Genomic DNA, 19,468 nt, shown 5'->3' with positions numbered 1-19,468 from the left:
ATTGGTCCTAAATCCAAATAGTTGTGTAGAAATCTCTTTTGTTTCTGAGGATTATCATACCTCACGTATCAAAACAGGAATTCTATACGTAAGAAAAATACGTAAATTGAATCACCATTTATATCTTATATATCTTATGGCTCCCATGAACATTACGAATTTTCGAGCGTATCAAGTATCTTCTTCAATATATAATAATCCCTAGTATTAAATGCGACCGTTTCGGTTACACGGGTTGCGTTGCGCGTCATGTAGCAGCGCGCTTTGTTCGAAGTTTAGAATCCAGAGGTAAGAAGCTTTAACTTGGTGCAGTCATGGCAGGTCTAAGCCTCAATCTATCTAAATATACAATATCTATTTCCTTTTAGAAAAGCAACCAGCCTCCCTCACATTTCAATCAATGTAACAATAACTTCAAATCACAGTCAATCGATGGATGTCTTTATAGTTTGGCTATAGTTTCCTTATTAGATAAGACACAGCGTACCTAAGGCACGAGACACACTACTACGATCTAGCAAAGACTTTGCATAACAAATATACATACATACCCACGTAGTAAGATGGATTTATGGGCTGTGAAGCAGATAAATTTTTCGCTGGGGGCGAGAGTGATCTTTAAACGCAACGTCAGAGGTCGTCACTCGGTGTAGAGATGATTTACGGCAGTGCTATTGCCACACTTACATCGCGCTCACTATATTCTTACTATATAGTACGATATAGTAATAGATAGTTATATACTCATCCCAATGTCTGTGAGGGGTGTCGCACTCACTTTATGAGCACGCGTGTGTGTCGCGAGCTCTAAGCGATTCCTTTATCTATTCAGCTTTACTCTTAGATAGATCTGGAAGACTGTAAGACCCTGTACGTACGGAAGGTGCTACGTAATGGTCTGAGTCGGGTTGCTTTACAGCCATACCATAATGTGGGATCTGTCCGGCAGTGAGATTGCAGACTGACTATAAATTGGGCGCTTTTTACGCCTCTACGATTCAGATTCAAACGTTAAAGCGAGCGTCATGGTTGTAGAGAATAACGAGATCAAGGGGGAGACAGCGACCGACTTTCACCCCACACCCGTGTGGCTGAACGAGTCCTATATGGAGGCATTGCTGCAGAGCCAGAAGAAGGATGCCGGTCTGAGGATCATCCAGCTGGACGTCAAGCCAGCCACAGCCAAGGGGGACAACTATGCAAGTGTCATGACCCGAGTGAAGGTGAACTACGTGAAGAGCGGCGCCAAGACACCCGAGCAAGGATATTATATTGTGAAGACAACCTACGAGAACGATCCGTTTATATCGAACATCTTTTCCGGCTACCAGGCCAGCACCACAGAGATGCTGATGTACGAGAAGATTCTGCCCAAGTTGAGCGCCCTCATCGATGGCACACAGCAGCCCGAGAAGTTGTTCGCCAAGACACTGCATGTGGACTATGAGCACGATGCCATCATCTTTGAGGATTTGGCTGTGTCCAAGCATGTCCTAGCCGACCGCTTGGCAGGCTTTGACCTGGAACACACGCACATGGCACTGCGCAAGCTGGCCAAGATGCATGCCGCCGCCGCTGTGCTCAACGAGCGCCAGCCGGGTGTCCTCACGAAGCTGGATCATGGCATCTTCAATCGTCACACGGAGGGCTTTGGCCCCTTCTTTCAGAATATGATGGTAATGGGGGCAGAGTTTGCCGACAAGTGTCCGGAGCTGGGTAGCTATTATGGCGACAAGCTGCGGGCATTGGTCGAGCGGCTGATGGAGTACTCCACGCGCGTTTATGACCCCCAGCCGGATGAGTTCAACACGCTGGTGCATGGCGATTATTGGGTGAACAATGTGATGCTGCGTTATAACGAGGAGCAGCAACCCCTGGACATGGTTCTCATCGACTTTCAGTTCTCCAGCTGGTCCTCGCCGGCCGTAGATCTGCATTACTTCTTCAACACCTCGCTGCAGAAGCAAATACGATTCGAGCAGCAGGATGCGCTGATTCAGTTCTATCACAAGGTGCTCGTAGACACGTTGAAGGATCTGAAATACGGTGGCTTTATACCCTCGCTCAGGCAGCTTGTCCTGCAGCTGGAAAAGGGTAAATTCTTTGGTGAGTAAATACAACAGACATCGCATAAAGAAGTCCATTTGCTAAGAGAACGTTTCAACGCTTTTTTGAACAGCCGTCACCGTGTCATTAACCAGCCATGGCATAATGTTAAATGATCAGACAGCCGATGCGGATTTCAATGCCCTTATCCAGGACGATGAGCGGGGACGCATCTTCCGACGGTTGGTCTATAGCAACAAGAAGTTCCAGGAGTTTGTAAAACATTTGCTGCCTGTCTTTGATCGTAGCGGTCTGCTGGATGTCACCGACTAAAGAGACTCAGAGACTTAGCTGTTAAATGTATTGTAAACCAAAATGAAATATAAAATAAAAATAATATTACACTTTACTTTCCCCCTCTAAAAGTGTACTTTCCAGACTATTAACTATCTTTAGTAGCTGATAGTAGGTTCTATTTCACAATGAAATTAAGTGCCTGTAAGTGTTATCTTTAGTAGACTTTATTTAATGTTTGCCTTTGCCTCAACGCTATCTGAATTGCCATCACCACCATGAGGACCTATCCCTGCCTCTATCCCTGCACAGGTCAGTGCCAGAAAGTACTTGTGGTGAAATTGCAATTGCCATTCCCATATATTTTGTATATACACACATCACATTTCATCCAGCAATCCCTGCTGATCCAGAAATGGCAATGTTTGATGCAATTTCTTTCTTACAGACTCCACCTGAAAGATGCTATCCTTGTAGCGCATGGCACCTTCGGACTCTGACAGTATCTGCTCTATGGATGACTCCTCCTTGCCCTCATAGAGCATCACTGGCTCAAAGAGCAGTGTACAGAAAACAGCTGCAGGAAAAGAGTAAAATTAAACCTGCACTGGGATTGCATGCCACTCACCATAGAAGGCTCTTGCCCTGAACTGCAGCTGAAAGTCAAACAGTGATGGTATCTGGCCGCCATACTTGACCTTCTTGAGGGCTGCCTTCAGTTTGTAGTAATAGAACTGCACCAGCTCCGTCTGATGGTGCAGCCGCAGATCATCGTGCACCGATGTGGAGAAGAAGTAATGCAGATCGATGGCCGGAGAGTTCCACACACTAAATTGAAAGTCAATGAAGATCATGTTGCTCGGATGTCCCTTGGCGTCATATTGGAACATAAAGTTCGTTGTCCAGGAATCCCCATGGGCCAATGTCACAAAATCTCCTGACCTGATAGTCGTAGATTGTTCGCCATAGAGCATGATATTATCCACCAGACGATCGATCTTCGTTTGGTAGCATTTCTGCAGCTCCTTGTCCAGCTTTAAAGAACGAGATAGAGCCTTGAGGAGGTGTATCATGATCGGCTGGTAGGCACGGGTGTGTTTATTGAAGAATCCTCGATCGTAGTCCTTGGCAAATATGCCTGGCTTCCGTTCGCTGAGAGCCGCAGCGGTGGCATGAAAGCTGGCCATTTTCTCCAGCACCAGATGCGTATGCTCCAGATCCAGTTTCTTGAGCCGATCGGCCACCTTGTACTGCCCCAGCGACATGTCCTCAAATATAATGGAGTCCCTACTGCGATCCACATTGACAGTCGCCGCAAACAGTTTACGCGGATCTTTTAACTCCTCTCTGGCCATCTCGGCTAGCTGGGGCAGGATGTTCTCATACATATCCATCTCTCGGATATATACGCCATAGGGGAAGAGCACATCAGCAGCCGGATCCTTGCTCGTAAACGTTGTCTTCACCAAAAACGTAGTGGTCTGTGTGCCCTTGGAGGATTTCGTTGCATAATCCAAATGGATGCGCGTCATCACACTGCCAAAGTTCTCGCCATTCGCAATGGCTGGCTTGATGCTCAACTTGCCCAATTTTAGAGTGTCATCTTTGAAGAAGATTCGCAGCTTCGCCTGCACATAGTCCTGGGTGAGCCAGTCAGGCGCCGGATGTTTCTTCTCTGTGGCTTCTTTGGGCATGTTTCTAACCGTAGCTCAGGGCCTGCGTTTGTGCGCTTTCGTTAATAGAAGTGCATTGCTTTTATATGGAAATGATAAGTGCAAGTGCGCCAGCCATTATCATGCAGCAATTCAACGGTGTCCGTGTTAGAAACAGCGTGTACATTTATTGCAATACATGCTTGGGTCTTCCTCCCTCTATCTGGCTATCCCTCAAGTGCTTGACCGAATCGCAAATGCCCTAGGAGAGAGAGCTTTACTCTCGGAAACCAACAACTCAATGCTTTCATTCCAACTAAGGCAATGATCATACTTTAATATGAATGGGTAGCATTCCGCTGAATCACATGAAATCTCGAGTGCATTTTACAGATTGTACAAATTGTTTGAACAGAATTGCGCCCTTTGTTGAGTCTGCGGATTACACTAGATAAAGAGCGACGAGGCGGCTGTGTTTATTACAAATGTACATAATAAAAGTAAGTTTATTCTAGCCACGTGCTAGCCGCCTCAAATTGATCTTCAAATCTCGTTTAACTGCGTTTACTGCGTTTTTATTTTTAAGTTAGATATCACTAAAGTGCAAGGTACACCAAAAATTATATATATACCTTTTCTGCTTTTAAAAGTCCCAGCCGGCGTACTCCTTCACCACATCCTTGTTTTCCTTGCGATGGCGATGTATGGCGCTGGCCTCGCCCTTGGCCACACATTTCTTGCGCTGATCTCGCTTCTCCTTGATGTCCATGTTGCGGCGTATGCGATCTGTGATCACGGATGGGGCTATTGTGCTGGTCGTGGTGGAATACGAACGCTGGCTTCTCGCATCGTTGAGCATTTGCTCGACCATTTTCAGGCGATACATACGGGAGTTGGAATCCAAGGTGGCCAGCTCGGGCATTTCATCGGTTTCCAATTCATGGAAGCCAATGGATTTGTCATCATCTGTGGGTGCTTCGGCAGCAGGAGCAGCAGGTGGAAGAATGTCTTGAGGAGCAGGAGCAACAGGTGCAACATCTTGAGGAGCAGGTGGAACCACATCTTGAGAGGGAGTTGAAACTGAATCGGAGACTATTTGCTTTGATGGCAATGCCTGATCGTCAATCTCTGGACCAACAGTCAGATTGCCCAAATATTGTGTGCACGATTCAATGTAGCGCCGAATAGCATCATCTGATTTCTGTGCTGGCTTTGCCTCGCTATATAGCACCTCATTCTCCACCTGACGACGGCACTCGTCGATCTCCACAGCTGCCGCAGGCACCAAAGCAGGCGCCTCATTTTCCTCGTGATCACCGTCTTCTTCGTCCTCATCCTCTGACTGCTCTACCATACCATACTCCAGCAGCAGATCCTGTTCCATTTCCTTGGTGAAGCCATAGCCAGTGCAGTGCACCTCAGCATCCAGATCATCATCGCGCACCAGATCACTGAACTTGGGATAATCTTCGCTCTCGTAGGCGAATTTACGACGGAACATTTCGCGAACGCAGTTCACATCGCGATCAAAGAAACTGCAGAGGACTAGGGGTTAATAGGGATGAATCAAGGCAAGTTTTTGGATACTTACAATTCAGCATTTTCATGAGAGGTGGACATCATCTGGGGAAAATCAATCAGTATAGGCTTTCCTGCATCCGTGAGCATCAAATTGAACTCGTTAAAGTCGCCATGGATGACCCCAGAGTTGCCTAAACGGACAATCAGGTTCATTAGGTCATCATAGACCTGTGGAATATCCAGCAGCTCGTGCACTTGGGTCCTACGAAGAATGAAATCCATTTAAAAGTGAGTCAAAATGGAGTCAAAATACGAATCTTACATAGGCCAACCGTTGACCAGATCCATCAGAACGCAGTGACGATTGAAATCAATGGGCTTGGGTACAGGAAAACCGCGATCATGCAATGCCGACATGTAGGCAAACTCTCGGGTAGCCGAAATGCGCGACAAGTACAACCAGGAGGCCTTATGGCGACGTCCATGATAATCTCGCTTGGCTTTCACATTCCTGAAGCAGGTGCGGCCCAGACGATGCAGCTTCAGGCAAATGGGAGTGCCCTCCTCATCGGCCACCACATAAATGTTGGACTCCTTGCCAATGCCAATTTGATTGCCAAAAGAGCTCACTGACCCACGCAATGTGAGAGATTTCAGAGCCAGATAGTCATAGCCCGTGTTTGTCAAGCGATAGCCATCATCTGCAAGGCCAAATACGTTAATATTGTTAAGTTTTAGCTAATTATTTTACTTACACTTTTTCCCACGCTCGTAGGACAGTAGTTTGTGCTTGCAGAGCTCCTTGAGCAGCTTGTGGACACCGCCCGTCTTCAGGTTGGCTATGGCCGCGGCCAATGGTCCCGGCACCAGTTCGTGGTTTTTCATGCCCATCTCGATGGCGGTGAGGACGCGGAAATCCTCTTTGGTGAGATAGCGCAGCACTGTGACATTCAATTTACCCATTTTGATTGAATTTTGGCAAAATTACAACGCATTTAGTTATGTTTTCGTTTTACACGTGCAACGCACATCGATAGCAATAGATGATTCGATTGGGGCTGTATCGATAGCAAAAATAATAAGGGCATTCCTGAAATTGACTACGATGAAGCTTTGATTCTCTTTTATCAGAGTCGGTGCAGGTTCTTTTGGAGGAATTCGGGTTAATTTGAAGATAGAATTTAGTTAATGTACAGGAAATGAATCCATAATATCATCTCACATCATCCGATTGTGTTGGATTTCGATTTGATTATGGCCTGTCAAAATCAAATTAAAATCAGTTGCTGGAATATCATCGTTTAATATTTCAACATTCTATTGTTTCGTCGTCATCAACAGGAGAAGAAAACGAGGATATGGCAGGAGAGGATTTGATTGCCCAGTTTCAGACGCTCGGCATGAGCGAGCAAAAGGCCAAGGAGACGCTCAAGAATGCCAACGTGACGAAGAACCTACAACTGGCGCTGGCCCAGGCAGCCGGTGCTCCCCTCGCCGACGGAACGGGCATGTTGCTCTACCACATGGCCAGCAAACTGAAGCCGCAACAGGCGGAGCAGCTGCCTCTTCTGGTGCGCTACATTGTGGAGCGAAAGTTGGACAACACCCAGCGGGTGGATGCCGCCCTGGAGTATGTTCTCAAGTGTGGCCAGAAACTGAAAGCCAGCATCGATGTGAAGGAGCTGGAACGGGAGTGCGGAGTGGGTGTAGTGGTCACGCCGGAGGAGATCGAACGCATTGTGCAGGCCAAGATCAAGAGCAGCTACAAGGAAACTCTGCTGGAGCAGCGCTACCATTTCAATTCCTTCAAAATACTGCAGGATGTGAGGAGCGAGCTCAAGTGGGCGGATGCCAAGTCCGTGAAAGCAGCTATAGACGTGGAGATATTCGATCTGCTGGGACCCAAGACGGAGGCGGACTCGAAGCCACCTGCCAAGCAGAACGAGAAACCCAAGGCGGCCAAACCCAAGCCAGAGGCAAATCAATCTTCACAGGCTGTGGAGGCTGCATCCGACGGAGCCAACACCATAGCGGAGCTAATGAAAACGAAGGTTCACTTCCACGCTCCCGGCGAGAACTTCAAGACTGATGGCTATGTCGTGACGGAGCATACCGAGAGATTATTAAAGGAGCATCTCCAGAAGACTGGCGGCCGTGTCCACACGAGATTTCCGCCCGAACCCAATGGCATCTTGCACATTGGCCACGCGAAGGCCATTAACATCAATTTCGGCTATGCTGCTGCCCAGGATGGCATCTGCTATCTGCGCTATGACGACACCAATCCCGAGAAGGAGGAGGAAAAGTTCTTTGTGGGCATCAAGGATATGGTGGAGTGGCTGGGATACAAGCCCGCCAAGATCACCTACTCCTCCGACAACTTCCAGCAGCTGTACGAATGGGCTGTGGTCCTCATACGCAAGGGATTGGCCTATGTCTGCCACCAGAAAGCGGAGGAGCTGAAGGGCTTCACTCCCAAGCCCAGCCCCTGGCGTGAGCGTCCCATTGAGGAGTCGCTGCAACTGTTCGAGGACATGAAGAGGGGTAAAATCGACGAGGGATTGGCCACCCTGCGCCTGAAGGTTACTCTGGAAGAGGGAAAAGTTGATCCGGTGGCGTATCGCATCAAGTTTATTGCACACCATCGCACAGGCGGCGCCTGGTGCATTTATCCTACGTACGACTACACGCACTGCCTGTGCGATTCCATCGAACAGATCACCCACTCACTGTGCACCAAGGAGTTCCAGTCGCGTCGCTCCTCCTACTACTGGCTGTGCAATGCCCTGGAGATCTACTGTCCAGTGCAGTGGGAATACGGCAGGCTGAACATGAACTATGCCTTGGTCTCCAAGCGGAAAATTGGCAAACTGATTACCGAGAAGATTGTTCACGATTGGGATGATCCCAGGCTGTTCACCCTGACGGCTCTGCGGCGCAGGGGCTTCCCAGCGGAGGCCATTAACAATTTCTGCGCCCAGATGGGTGTGACTGGAGCTCAAATCGCTGTGGATCCAGCCATGTTGGAAGCCTCTGTGCGCGATGTACTCAATGTGACGGCGCCACGTCGTCTGGTTGTGCTGGAACCCCTCAAGGTGACCCTCAAGAACTTCCCGCATGCAGCGCCCGTGCAGTTGGAGGTGCCCGATTTCCCACAAAATCCAGAAAAAGGTTCGCACAAGATCACCCTCGACAAGGTGATCTACATAGAGCGAGGCGACTTCAAAGTGGAGCCCGAGAAGGGCTACCGCCGCCTGTCGCCCCAGCAATCGGTGGGCCTTCGTCATGCCGGTCTGGTGATCAGCGTGGAGGAGATTGTGAAGCATCCAGCCACCGGAGAAGTTGTCGAACTGATCTGTTCCAGCCAATCTGCTGAGCAGGCCGAGAAACCCAAGGCCTTTGTCCAATGGGTCTCCCAGCCCATACCGCTGGAGGTGCGTCTGTACGAGCAGCTGTTCAAGCACAAGAATCCCGAGGATGCCAATGAGGTGCCCGGCGGCTTCCTAACCGACATCAGCGAGCACACCATCTCCGTGGTCCAGGCCTTTGCGGATCAGGCCCTCGCCCAGGTCAAGGTCTATGACAAGTTCCAATTCGAGAGGATTGGCTTCTTCTCCGTGGATCCGGACACCACAAACAATAGAATTGTTTTCAATCGCACTGTGGGCCTCAAAGAGGACGCGGGCAAAAAGTAATTCTCACTTTTACAGATACGAAGAGAAAAGAATGTTTTTCGCACATTAAAATTTGATTTATAAAATCTGTAAATTCATTATTTCTTTCCCTCTACCATTATGATGTGATAGCCAAACTTGGTCTTGACCGGAGGATCTGTGTACACGGGATTGTTGACATTCGATATGGGCAGGGCGAAGGCGGCATCTTGGAACGGACCGACCATCGCACCACGTATCTGCCAACCGAGATCGCCGCCCTGACGCGCCTTGTCCTCGCTGTAGGCGGTGGCCACTTCGGGAAACTTTTGGCCAGCCTTTAGCTTCTCCATGGCCTCCATAATCTTGCCCTGCTTCTCGCACAGAATGTGGCGCACCTTGACGGCATTGCCGCCCTTCTTCTCCTTGCCGGCAGCTGCAGATGGGAGGGAGGAGGTTTCTCTTGATTCAGTTGCACATTTATTGTTTGCTGACTCACATTTATCTTCTGCGGCTGGCTTCTTTCCGCCTTTGCCCGCGTCCTTGCCGCCCTTAGCGTCCTTCTTTGGTGGCATATTATTTTATTATTTTTTTTTTTTTGGTTTTAACCTGTTGTAGCAGGTACGAATAGTGATGGTGGAATCGATACTATCGCCTATCGATACTATCGTCGATGGTCTTACATCTCTATTTTACCTGGTCAGGCGCCCTGCAGCAAACACTAAAATTCTTGTAAATTAACTTCTGCAAATATTAATATGCTTGCGGAAAAGGTAGAAAAAGAGGCTGCTGGCCAGCTGCTGGATGCCATGTACCTGGATATGTTTCATTTAATCGAAGAGCACACCCAGAGTCGAGTGAATTTGGAGAGATCGAACGCCAGCGGAGCCATACTTTTGGCCAGAACAAGATTCCAGACTGGTGGCTGTAATTCCGTGTCCAAGGCACAGATCCCAACGGAGAACAGTGCCGAATTCAATGCCCTGTGCCGGGTCATACAGGCCAAAGACGAGAATGGGATCAACATCGAGCGTCATGCGGTGGATAAGGCCAATGGTTACGTGGAGCCACTGCATTGGTTCTCGTAAGTAGAATGATTGATTATGGACAATGCAATGATGTAATCCATGTAAACGTAATTACATTAAATGTGTGTTTCTCTTGTAGGGTTCTGCCGCCCATGAGTTTACGCCATGCAGTGACCAAATTCAGGGATTGCATTGAGCTCGTTGCGGAGAGCACTAATCTGCAGAGGCAGCTGACAGATGTTTTGTGCTGGATCTCCAAGCTGCGACAGAGTGTGCTACAGCAGTAGATGCACCCATTGGGCAACCAATCAAATGTATTATTAAGAATAAAGTTAATTACATGAAGGCTCCATTTCTTTTCCGAATTGCCAAAATTTGTTGTTTTTGTTCTAATCAGCGTTGCCACCCGGCTGCAAACAAACACCCACTACAAAGAACCAGGGGCTGCACATCCAGCTGTTCGTCTGTCAAACCATTTTTCGCTTTGCTTTCGTGTTCTAGCAAAATTCAATTCAAACGCGTAATTAAGTTGCGTTGTTGGTACATGGTGAGTAAACTTTTCCGGAAAGATGATGACAGAGCCGTGCCAGATTTAATGTGAGAATTATCAAAACATTTTGGCAAAGGGCCCCTTGAATTCGACTAAAAATCGATAATCGCCAACAAAAAACAACTACAAATATTGAGACAACAATTAAAAAATAATGAAATAATCGAATTTCAGCTTGAATAATAGAAGCATATTGTTCAAGAATGCAGACGGAGCGGAGGAGATAACAAAGCGTACGCCCGAACAGTGACAGACAGAACCGAGCACAAGCAGAAGGCAGAAGCAGCAGCAACAACAGCGCGGGCCCTTTGTTGTTGTGTCTGCCACGAAAATTGTACATAATTCTGTGCGCCACCCAGCCACCCCCACACACACGTGCCTCTAAGCCTCCCCCCTCTCAGCCCTTTTCGCCATGAGCCATACACTGGATAAGGCGGATCCGCCACTGCTGCAGCTCGAGGATGAGCTGGATCTCATCGGAGACTTTGTCAAGGACCAATCCGTAGCCCCACTCCTCAATGGTTTCGACTCCAGCACGAACAGTGTCACCCAGTTGACCACAAAAGTTGAGGTAAGTGAACCTTGAGGCCAGCCCTGCCCCTCGCATACTAAATATATTACACTCGCTCTTCCGTAGATTAATACAATTGGAGTTGGAAAGCGAAAACCCAAGAAGAAGGCAAAGAAGGAACGTGAGCCGATGCTTCTGTCGGTAGACGACGACGACGACAACGATGAGGATGACAGCCAAGATAGGACTGTGAAAGCCGGTGGGGATGCGGCGGTGGCGGTCCATCAGAAACCACAGCTGGATCAGTTGCTTATCTTGAGCGACGACATCAACACAGATGGCGACGACGACGACGAAGTGGAAGTTTTACTCAACCGAAACTCGTCGGGCAACGTTGCGAGCGCCGCCCTGCGCAATGGCACCGTCAACGGTAGAGCAAAATTCAAAAATCACTCTGAGGAGAGCAGCGAGAGTCGTAGCTCTAGTGCCACGCCACAGCCACAGGTGATTAGTCACATTGCAACAACAAAGGCGACAGCATCAGCACCATCCTCTCCTCTGAAATCGGCAACGCACATTGGCATTGGCCGTCACCCGCACGACGAGGCCGACGATATTTGCCTGGTGCCAGAAATCGACTTTGAGGGCATGTCCACGGACGCGGGCAGCGATAATCGGGAATCCCAGCCACTGCTCGGAGGCGGCAGTGCCAGTCACGGAAGTCGCATTAGTGATCTGCTTGGAGGACTAGGCCGTGGACACGATCATGTTGATTTTATATCGAATACATTTGGTGGTAAGTGCAGCCAGCAGTGCAGAAGTGAAGAAGACATACAAGTGACCATCACATCCCATCCATCCGTCCATCTGTGGGGCTTCCAACTGGGTGCGTTCTCCCTCCCACTCTCTTTTTCTTTATGTTTGAGTGCATACGATTATATATGTACATATGTCTGTATGCATGTATGGATGTATGTGTTGCATGACTCTATTTTATTCTTTTTTATTTGCGTTAGCTAAGCCGAGGCTTTACTCATGCTGCTCTTATCATTTATAATGTGAATACCCTCACAAACAGATCTAGAATTGTTGTATAGTAGGAAACTACAGCTTTGTGAATCGCAAATACCATTTTATTATCTACATTCAATTTGTGGAGAATAAAATGCATAGAAAATGCAGCTTGAGGAGACCCTTTGCCGCCCTTTAATGCTGTACATAATCTGAGATTGTCATGAGAGTATTCCAAGTTCGTTTAGGAGCGCGTTACCCACTCCCGGACAGTTGTATACCATTGAGAGATAAGTTTCTACTGGCATTTATTCAGTGTCCCAGGGCTGTACAATGAATCGCCGCCTTTAAGGGTTTGGCTAAACACAGACATTGAGTCGTCTCTCATAATTTTGGATCAACAAATGTAGTACATACATTGTCAAACATCTATCGTTTCTTGTTTTTATGTCACAACAAATTCGTAGTCTTGTAAAAACTGTGGGTCTGTATTACCAAAACTATTGTAATCTGTGGTGTGTGGACGAGAGTGTGACACAACAAAATAGCAATCGTATACGAAAATGGGAGTTGCTCGAATGATTCCTGGACTGACTAACAATGAACAACGATGATCGGAAGGAACCCCCCGATCCCGATCCCGATCTCGATCTCGATGGCCATCGCCCGAGACCGCTGGAGGACGAGCAGCCGACGACGAGCAAGGCGGCCCTGGCCGAATCCGACAGTACGCGGTCTTCGGTGGACAACAAATCCGTGGGTTATGTCTGCATCTGCTGTGAGGTCAAAAAGTGCCATGCGCCAGAGAAGGACTTTCTTGAGTCGCCCTCGGACGCAGAGGGGGAGCCGCCATTCGTAGTGAACTCCCCATCGATGGTAACCGGCTCCAATGACACAGTCACCGTTCGCATAGCACGCCCCCGCTGCCAGTGCGCCAATTGCCCGCTGAAGAACATGTGTAAGTGGGCCACCTGCACCTGAGCGAGCGAGCGAGCCTTATCGAAATGCTTTCGCCATGCTAATTGCGACCTGTTTTGTGTCCACTTATCAACCTACACTTGACTCTGTTGCGTCTTCCACTTCACTTTACATGGTGCCGACACCAAATGTCGCGTCTATCGAGCTGCCGTGGCGAGAATATTGTGCAGGAAGTGTTCACCATTTGCCAGGATGATGACCAGGGGGAGTTTAACGACAACTTTGACTTTATAGGTACTGAATTCTAGAGGATTGAATCCTCTTTTATAATTGTTGCTTCTTCGTTGTCCGGGTCTCAGTCGTTCTTCGTTTTTCCAAGTGGCAAGGAACCCATCGTTGTGCTGTGTGTGCTTGCCCTTTTTTTTAAAGTTATTTTTAACCGACAGCTGGCACGCCAACGAAACCAACGAAGAATAAAACCTCATTAAATCCACTCGACTAGGGCGTTCCTTGATTAATTAATTATTTAACAATTTATCCTGAGAATACCGCAGTCTGCTTTCTGCTTCCTGCTGCGTAATGCGAATTTTTGTACTTCGCACAAATTTTATTAGTAATTTGTAGCCCTTGATCCATTGGAACTTTTAATAATAATGAAGTTTGCATCTAAATCCACAGATGATCCGCTTTTCTCGGAGATTGTGGCACAGGCCGAGGTGGCCATCGAGAATGGTGTGCTGCCAGAGCGCATTTATCAGGGCAGCAGTGGTTCCTATTTCGTCAAGGATCCCTCACATGTAAGTCGAATAAATATGCATATATAATATAAAGATTTGATTGCGTTTCGCAAAGGTTCAGGGCGTAAACGTTTGTTGGCCCTGCAACCTAGAGAATGAATAATTAACGCATAAATGAAAGATTCTGGCAAACGGGGAAGTCCTTGCAATTGAGTTATTTTGCAGGACTTTTGGTTTGCCTAAGATACAGCTCCTCCACCTGCCTTCAGGGTTTCCTTGAAGACATTGAATATTGATTAAATATTTCATGCATTTTGCAGCAATGCCTGGCTGTGTTCAAGCCAAAGGATGAGGAACCCTATGGCCGACTGAATCCAAAATGGACCAAATGGATGCACAAGCTCTGCTGTCCCTGCTGCTTTGGACGTGCCTGCCTGATACCAAATCAGGGGTAACATCAAATTCACCATGTCCCCCCTGACCATTGACATCCACTAACTTTTTGTGTACTATCTTTTGCGCAGATATCTGTCGGAGGCCGGAGCCAGCCTGGTGGATCGCAAACTCAATCTGAATGTGGTACCAAAGACGCGTGTTGTTCGTCTGGTGGCCGAGAGCTTCAACTATGCCCGCCTCGATCGACAAAAGGCTAGGCTGAAGAAGCGCATCAAGGAGCACTATCCGTCGGCCCATTTTAATCGAATGAGTCTGCCCCTGAAGGTGAGTATCCTGATCTCCTCTTTGACTGCCACTTTTGCTCATGTTTGTCGTGTTGCAGACGGGCTCCTTTCAACTGTTTGTGGAGGGCTACAAGGATGCAGATTATTGGCTGCGCCGATTCGAGAGTGAACGAATAGAACCGGGCGTGGCCAAATCGTTTCAGCTGGAGTTTGAGCGACTTGTCGTCCTGGACTACATTATACGCAACACGGATCGCGGCAACGACAATTGGCTGATCAAGTACGAGGCCCCTAGAGTTAGGAGCCAGATAGGCGGCACTGGTGGCAAGATGATGGGCGTTGTACTGCCAAAAATGCCCGCAGCAATGGGTCAGCAAATTGTCGATCTAAATGAATCGCCGCCCGACGACCTTTTGCGTCCGGTAGGGGGCAACCAATCCCCCAAAGAGAACGGCCAGCAGGATGGTACCAGTTTGGCCAGTAGCGAGGAGGAGCAACCCACCACAAGTACTAAGAATATATCCCCCTCGTCGGAGAACAACTGGAATATGGTGGACACGGCATTTATCAAAATTGCGGCCATTGACAATGGCTTGGCCTTTCCCTTCAAGCATCCAGACTCGTGGCGCGCGTATCCCTACCACTGGGCCTGGCTGCCGCAGGCCAAGATCCCCTTCAGCGAGGAGATCAAGGAACATGTTCTGCCCCAGCTGTCGGACATGAATTTCGTGGAGGAAATCTGCACAGAGCTGCTGTATCTGTTCCAGCAGGATCGGGGATTCGATAAGCGGCTGTTTGAGCGTCAGATGTCTGTGATGCGGGGTCAGATTTTGAACCTCACGCAGGCACTGAGGGATGGCAAATCGCCCGTGCAGCTGGTCCAGATGCCAGCCGTGATTGTCGAGCGGTGAGTGGCTTAAAACTATTTTAATATTCCATTTTTATAATGAGTTTGTTGTCTCAATAGGTCCAGCGGCAGTCGTTTCTTTTCGTTTACGCAGCGCTTCCAGAACAAGAGTCCCTTCTTCTCCTGGTGGTAAGCCTGAAGAATAAAATTATCCTTTTCTATTCGCTAACTTTTTTGTTCTTCCATGCAGTTGATTGGCCATTGGATTGATGCCCAGCATAAAACCCCCACCCACCAAAAAACCAAATCAGGGGCCCCCCCCCAGAGTCTGTTGCCTCGTCATTGTGTCTATGCGCTTCGTTGTTGTCTAGTTTATCGTCAAAAGTGTTTAGTTTAGTCATCCGAGGAACCCGAGAAATGTATTTTGTTTTATTTTGTTACTGTCACACGCAAAAGTTCATTTACATCTCATATTCCTTGTTAACCTTGCATCACGATTATAAAATCGTTACTCTGTTTTGTTTCTGTCAAGTGTTTTATATTATAGTCAAATGTGGTGTGGTGTGCATAAAATTTAAAACCAGAAAAGAAACGGATTCTAATATAATTCTAAATGAAGGCCATTCCAAAAAAAAAAAAAAAACAAAGAAAAAACTAAACGCTGCAGCGATTTATCATATAATTTACATATTTACCATACTTACACATCAAACATATCAGTGGAAAAGTAATCAAAACTCATTCGTATTCTTTAGCACTGAATAATTGCAGCATACCCAAAAGTACCCAAGTGGCCTATGTTGATATAGATTGATTGTTATTCACATTTATACTTATACCTATGCTTATATACTAAATTTAGTTGTTTCTTTATATAAACTATAATTTAATTTATTATAGAATGTACGGGGAGGAGTAAGGTAGCATACTGCACACATGGAACTTCATATATTTGAATATTAAGGTGGATTTAGTGGAATATATACATATATAATATCAAGTTGCAAATATATAAAAAAAATTGTGTATTCACATATAAGCTCTACATACATTGTACTCCATAAAGGTCTCCCTGAATCAACAAAATAATTCTGAGTATTTTACACTTTTAACAGAACAAACAATTCCTTATTTAGATAGAAAACGTCATAATAACGCAATAATAATAACCTGATATTTCTATGAGTCAATCCTAGCATCCGCTAGCCAATCATCGGAAGCATCGGATGTGAATCTATTGAGTATGGCTGCTTCACCCGCACTGGGCTTTGACTTGAGCGGACTTTCCCTCTTGTGAGCAGCCGCTTTGCTGGCATCACCATCACCTTGATGTTCTTCAGTCTCATCACGCTTATTGACTGTGACGTCTTTTTCCGAGGTGCTAGATGAAATGGTAACATGATCAGATTCATTTTCATCGACTGGACTCAATGCCATTTCGGTCCCTGATCGGCTTGATGGCAAAACATTGCGTTTTGGTGTGCCCATAAACGTCGATATTGATGGCTGATATCCCCTGGCCATCATAGAGAGACGTCCCTTAAACTGATGCCATTTGAGTGGCACCTTGCCCGTTACAAAGAGATTACCGCCCACTGGAACAGTGCTGATAACCCGCTTGGGCTTGAGGAAGCGCACAAATCTCTCTAGCTCCTTGTAGCTGGAATGCTCCGAGTATTCAATGCCAATTATGCTGATGCGCTTCCCAAAGGAGGGTTTACTGTTCTTCTCCCAGCCGCTGGGGCGAATGGCCAGCAGCATATCGTACTGATCTTCAAATTGTGTAAAGTACTCTGCCAAATACTGGGAATGCAAAACATACGTTAAAGGAAGGATAGCCTGATTAGGGTGATTGATTCTGACTTACCAAATAACTGACTTTTCCCATGGCTAGGACATGTAAGTTGGCTTGGTATGAAACATCAGTCAGTCGCGTTTGCAGGTCCGGCCACTCCAGACAATCGATGGCAACGCGACGATGGGGCTCTGTCCAGACTTTTAAAGAGAATTCGTTGGCCAAAGCTAGCCATATTTTTTCTTTCCCTATTACATACGACCCGCACACATATAGGACGCGTTTTCCTGGATATCTTTCATGGAATTTCGTCACCAAATGCAACGCTCGTTCGACACTTTCGGCCTGGTGGCAGAAATCGTAGTTTGCCGATAGATATGTGGTATCCAAATAAAGCAGATCTATGTCGATGTTATTCCAGAATATTGGTAGCGATTCCATTTCAAAGCTGGCACGAAAATCACCCGTATGAAGAATGCATTCCCCAGAGGGCAGCCTGAAGAGGAACATAAGAGCTCCTGGACAACTGGAAAGAGTACATAAATGGTAACGAAATGGCACCATAAAGATAAGTAGTTTCATCTCACTTACTGATTTGCTTCTATGCCGGTCACCTCGATGTCATCTACTACGATTGTCTCATCGACATCAATCTGATGGATGTACATCTCATCTAGTTTTATAAAGGCACGCACCAGGCGAGCCGTTGTGGGACTCATGAAGAGTGGAAATGCAAACTTCTTGGTTAGGCCAATATAATGGTCTGCATGGTAGTGGGTTAGGAAATAATGCGTTACTCCGGGTATCGCACCAAACTGGAAACCATCGACACAAAAGTTTGTACCCTCAACAACTTTATAGGGCGGACATGGTTTGGGCGCTCTCTTCTTACGTGCATTGCCAGTTTCAATTGGAACTGGCAATGGAGCAGCAATTGCAGCGATTTCATTGGGCTTTGGCGATGGTGGCGTAACTGATGCTAGGGCAGCCCCTCTATTGGCAATTTCACTTGTGGCTGAAACAGGCGAAACATTCCCCTCCAATGAAGTTCCTACATTTAAATTGGACAAAGCATTCGAACGGCGGCTTTCGTGGGAGACCATTGTGGCGGCTATTGACGAGGGCTGACTGAGCAGATTTTCTTTAATGGAAATATCACCAAGTATAAGTTCACTGCCGATTGAAACCATAGGCGAGGGTGGACATGGATCGTTAACCAAGCGAACTGAAACCATTGGCGAGGGTGGGCATGGTTCGTTCATTATCCGTGCGGCTTTGGAACTTTTGTCTGGTGGCGGTTCCAGTTTTATGCTTTTCATATCTCCAGAGTCCTCATCCGATTCCGAGCATAGATCAATGACATTCTCCTTGCCCCTTGCCTTTCGTGGCGGCTGTACCCGCTTGGTGAGCGGTTCCATGACAGACAAGTTAGTGGACGTTGTTGATGTGGTGGCCTCCTCTTCGAACAAGCGCTTGCGGGTTTTTTGAGACTTTCGATCTTGCTTATTTTTGGATGTCTTAGGAATTCCCGTTTTTCCTGATGGATATGTTTGTAGCCTTTCCACTTTGAAGCTTTTCGCGCTACTTTTGAAGAACGAATCTATGCGCAATTGTCCAGGAAGGGGCGTTTTCTTAGACGAACGTTTATTAAACGTAGCATTGGCTATGATAAAAGCATCTTCATGAATCACTTCCGACTTGGTTTTCCCCTTTGTAGCACCGTTCTTGCCTGTAGCACCAGTAGAAGTTTTTCCCGGGTTTTTCTTTTCAGGCGTTTTCTCACCGACATCTACTGATGGCTTGACTGATTTCTCTACGGCTACATTTATGTTTGTCGTGGCTTGAAGCTCAACAATGGATTTAAGTCGGATTTTGCCCACGTTCGACATGCTGACTTCAACAAACTATACACAATAAATCGCGCATTTCAATTGTTATCACTGAGGCAGGATAGTCAGTGCTGCCAAATCCGCTTTTTTTTCCCCGTAAAATCTGGCTGTTTTTGAAGACCAACTGCGGGAAGCTGGTTAATTTTTTAAATGAGTTTGGCCTTTTCTCTGTTTTTTTTAATGCTGCCACCTTAAGCACTATCATCTCTATACCAAATGTGGATTAACATGTATGAACATTTTCAAAATGGAAAAAAATAAAAGAAAAGCAAAAGTGCCCCAACTATGCATAAGGTATAATGAGTTAATGGAGTTAATACTTTAAAAACATTATTA

At 46.9% G+C, this 19,468-nt stretch overlaps 8 protein-coding genes across 10 annotated transcripts; 4 read left to right on the top strand and 4 right to left on the bottom strand.

Moving 5' to 3' along the window:
- Positions 1–974: 974 nt before the first annotated feature.
- Positions 975–2,455, top strand: LOC111074171 (the record flags this gene model as incomplete). The annotated part of the gene is made up of 2 exons (XM_022366870.2): positions 975–2,106; positions 2,180–2,455. Coding segments are annotated over 2 exons (1,332 nt in total), but the record flags the coding sequence as incomplete, so codon positions are not given.
- A 99-nt stretch (positions 2,456–2,554) lies between these two features.
- On the bottom strand, positions 2,555–4,080 carry LOC111074178. Of its 2 annotated transcripts, XM_041595112.1 has the most exons (3): positions 3,507–4,079; positions 2,969–3,464; positions 2,555–2,917 (listed from the first exon to the last, which is right to left on the bottom strand). In XM_041595112.1, the coding sequence occupies exons 1-3, from the start codon at positions 4,032–4,034 to the stop codon at positions 2,721–2,723; spliced, it is 1,221 nt and encodes a 406-aa protein (XP_041451046.1). In that variant the 5' UTR covers positions 4,035–4,079; the 3' UTR covers positions 2,555–2,720. The 2 variants fall into 2 exon arrangements, with proteins under 2 accessions (XP_041451046.1, XP_022222574.2); XM_022366882.2 differs by having other exon boundaries at positions 2,969–4,080.
- Positions 4,081–4,294: 214 nt separating this feature from the next.
- LOC111074166 (serine/threonine-protein kinase RIO2) lies at positions 4,295–6,556 on the bottom strand. Its single transcript, XM_022366855.2, has 4 exons — positions 6,269–6,556; positions 5,836–6,214; positions 5,584–5,775; positions 4,295–5,527 (listed from the first exon to the last, which is right to left on the bottom strand). Exons 1-4 carry the CDS (start codon positions 6,474–6,476, stop codon positions 4,636–4,638), a joined length of 1,671 nt encoding a protein of 556 aa, XP_022222547.2. The 5' UTR covers positions 6,477–6,556; the 3' UTR covers positions 4,295–4,635.
- Positions 6,557–6,814: 258 nt separating this feature from the next.
- Positions 6,815–9,271, top strand: LOC111074148 (probable glutamine--tRNA ligase). Its single transcript, XM_022366823.2, has one exon. The coding sequence runs from the start codon at positions 6,872–6,874 to the stop codon at positions 9,206–9,208; it is 2,337 nt and encodes a 778-aa protein (XP_022222515.1). The 5' UTR covers positions 6,815–6,871; the 3' UTR covers positions 9,209–9,271.
- Positions 9,250–9,806, bottom strand: LOC111074202 (peptidyl-prolyl cis-trans isomerase NIMA-interacting 4). Its single transcript, XM_022366921.2, has 2 exons — positions 9,666–9,806; positions 9,250–9,602 (listed from the first exon to the last, which is right to left on the bottom strand). Exons 1-2 carry the CDS (start codon positions 9,739–9,741, stop codon positions 9,286–9,288), a joined length of 393 nt encoding a protein of 130 aa, XP_022222613.1. The 5' UTR covers positions 9,742–9,806; the 3' UTR covers positions 9,250–9,285.
- An 88-nt stretch (positions 9,807–9,894) lies between these two features.
- LOC111074194 lies at positions 9,895–10,559 on the top strand. Its single transcript, XM_022366908.2, has 2 exons — positions 9,895–10,250; positions 10,334–10,559. Exons 1-2 carry the CDS (start codon positions 9,925–9,927, stop codon positions 10,479–10,481), a joined length of 474 nt encoding a protein of 157 aa, XP_022222600.2. The 5' UTR covers positions 9,895–9,924; the 3' UTR covers positions 10,482–10,559.
- An 83-nt stretch (positions 10,560–10,642) lies between these two features.
- Positions 10,643–15,971, top strand: LOC111074156 (phosphatidylinositol 4-kinase type 2-alpha). 2 transcript variants are annotated; one of them, XM_022366833.2, is made up of 9 exons: positions 10,643–10,741; positions 10,919–11,315; positions 11,382–12,051; positions 13,863–13,981; positions 14,242–14,372; positions 14,446–14,641; positions 14,700–15,508; positions 15,569–15,637; positions 15,699–15,971. In XM_022366833.2, the coding sequence occupies exons 2-9, from the start codon at positions 11,157–11,159 to the stop codon at positions 15,700–15,702; spliced, it is 2,157 nt and encodes a 718-aa protein (XP_022222525.1). In that variant the 5' UTR covers positions 10,643–10,741; positions 10,919–11,156; the 3' UTR covers positions 15,703–15,971. The 2 variants fall into 2 exon arrangements, with proteins under 2 accessions (XP_022222525.1, XP_022222534.2); XM_022366842.2 differs by lacking the exons at positions 10,643–10,741; positions 10,919–11,315; positions 11,382–12,051 and adding an exon at positions 12,668–13,224.
- Positions 15,972–15,993: 22 nt separating this feature from the next.
- Positions 15,994–19,334, bottom strand: LOC111074144. Its single transcript, XM_022366809.2, has 3 exons — positions 17,835–19,334; positions 17,316–17,769; positions 15,994–17,251 (listed from the first exon to the last, which is right to left on the bottom strand). The coding sequence occupies exons 1-3, from the start codon at positions 19,130–19,132 to the stop codon at positions 16,628–16,630; spliced, it is 2,376 nt and encodes a 791-aa protein (XP_022222501.2). The 5' UTR covers positions 19,133–19,334; the 3' UTR covers positions 15,994–16,627.
- Positions 19,335–19,468: the final 134 nt, after the last annotated feature.

This window comes from Drosophila obscura, unplaced genomic scaffold (genome assembly GCF_018151105.1).
Source record: "Drosophila obscura isolate BZ-5 IFL unplaced genomic scaffold, ASM1815110v1 contig_4, whole genome shotgun sequence".
In the NCBI taxonomy this organism is placed as follows: Eukaryota; Metazoa; Arthropoda; class Insecta; order Diptera; family Drosophilidae; genus Drosophila; species Drosophila obscura.
This window is presented reverse-complemented; position numbering and strand designations above follow the sequence as displayed.

Excerpts from the sequence above, each read along its gene's own strand:
- LOC111074144 (XM_022366809.2), bottom strand. The coding sequence starts at position 19,132 with ATGTCGAACGTGGGCAAAATCCGACTTAAATCCATTGTTGAGCTTCAA. Across the intron at positions 17,770-17,834 it reads ACCGGCATAGAAGCAAATCA|TTGTCCAGGAGCTCTTATGT; the intron begins GTAAGTGAGATG and ends TACTCTTTCCAG. Across the intron at positions 17,252-17,315 it reads TGGGAAAAGTCAGTTATTTG|TATTTGGCAGAGTACTTTAC; the intron begins GTAAGTCAGAAT and ends TTGCATTCCCAG.
- LOC111074178 (XM_022366882.2), bottom strand. The coding sequence starts at position 4,034 with ATGCCCAAAGAAGCCACAGAGAAGAAACATCCGGCGCCTGACTGGCTC. Across the intron at positions 2,918-2,968 it reads CAGGGCAAGAGCCTTCTATG|CTGTTTTCTGTACACTGCTC; the intron begins GTGAGTGGCATG and ends CTTTTCCTGCAG.
- LOC111074156 (XM_022366833.2), top strand. The coding sequence starts at position 11,157 with ATGAGCCATACACTGGATAAGGCGGATCCGCCACTGCTGCAGCTCGAG. Across the intron at positions 11,316-11,381 it reads AGTTGACCACAAAAGTTGAG|ATTAATACAATTGGAGTTGG; the intron begins GTAAGTGAACCT and ends GCTCTTCCGTAG. Across the intron at positions 14,642-14,699 it reads GAATGAGTCTGCCCCTGAAG|ACGGGCTCCTTTCAACTGTT; the intron begins GTGAGTATCCTG and ends GTCGTGTTGCAG.
- LOC111074194 (XM_022366908.2), top strand. The coding sequence starts at position 9,925 with ATGCTTGCGGAAAAGGTAGAAAAAGAGGCTGCTGGCCAGCTGCTGGAT. Across the intron at positions 10,251-10,333 it reads GAGCCACTGCATTGGTTCTC|GGTTCTGCCGCCCATGAGTT; the intron begins GTAAGTAGAATG and ends TTTCTCTTGTAG.
- LOC111074202 (XM_022366921.2), bottom strand. The coding sequence starts at position 9,741 with ATGCCACCAAAGAAGGACGCTAAGGGCGGCAAGGACGCGGGCAAAGGC. Across the intron at positions 9,603-9,665 it reads GCCAGCCGCAGAAGATAAAT|CTGCCGGCAAGGAGAAGAAG; the intron begins GTGAGTCAGCAA and ends TCCCATCTGCAG.
- LOC111074166 (XM_022366855.2), bottom strand. The coding sequence starts at position 6,476 with ATGGGTAAATTGAATGTCACAGTGCTGCGCTATCTCACCAAAGAGGAT. Across the intron at positions 5,776-5,835 it reads CTGGTCAACGGTTGGCCTAT|GACCCAAGTGCACGAGCTGC; the intron begins GTAAGATTCGTA and ends CATTCTTCGTAG. Across the intron at positions 5,528-5,583 it reads TCTCATGAAAATGCTGAATT|TTTCTTTGATCGCGATGTGA; the intron begins GTAAGTATCCAA and ends AGTCCTCTGCAG.
- LOC111074148 (XM_022366823.2), top strand. The coding sequence starts at position 6,872 with ATGGCAGGAGAGGATTTGATTGCCCAGTTTCAGACGCTCGGCATGAGC.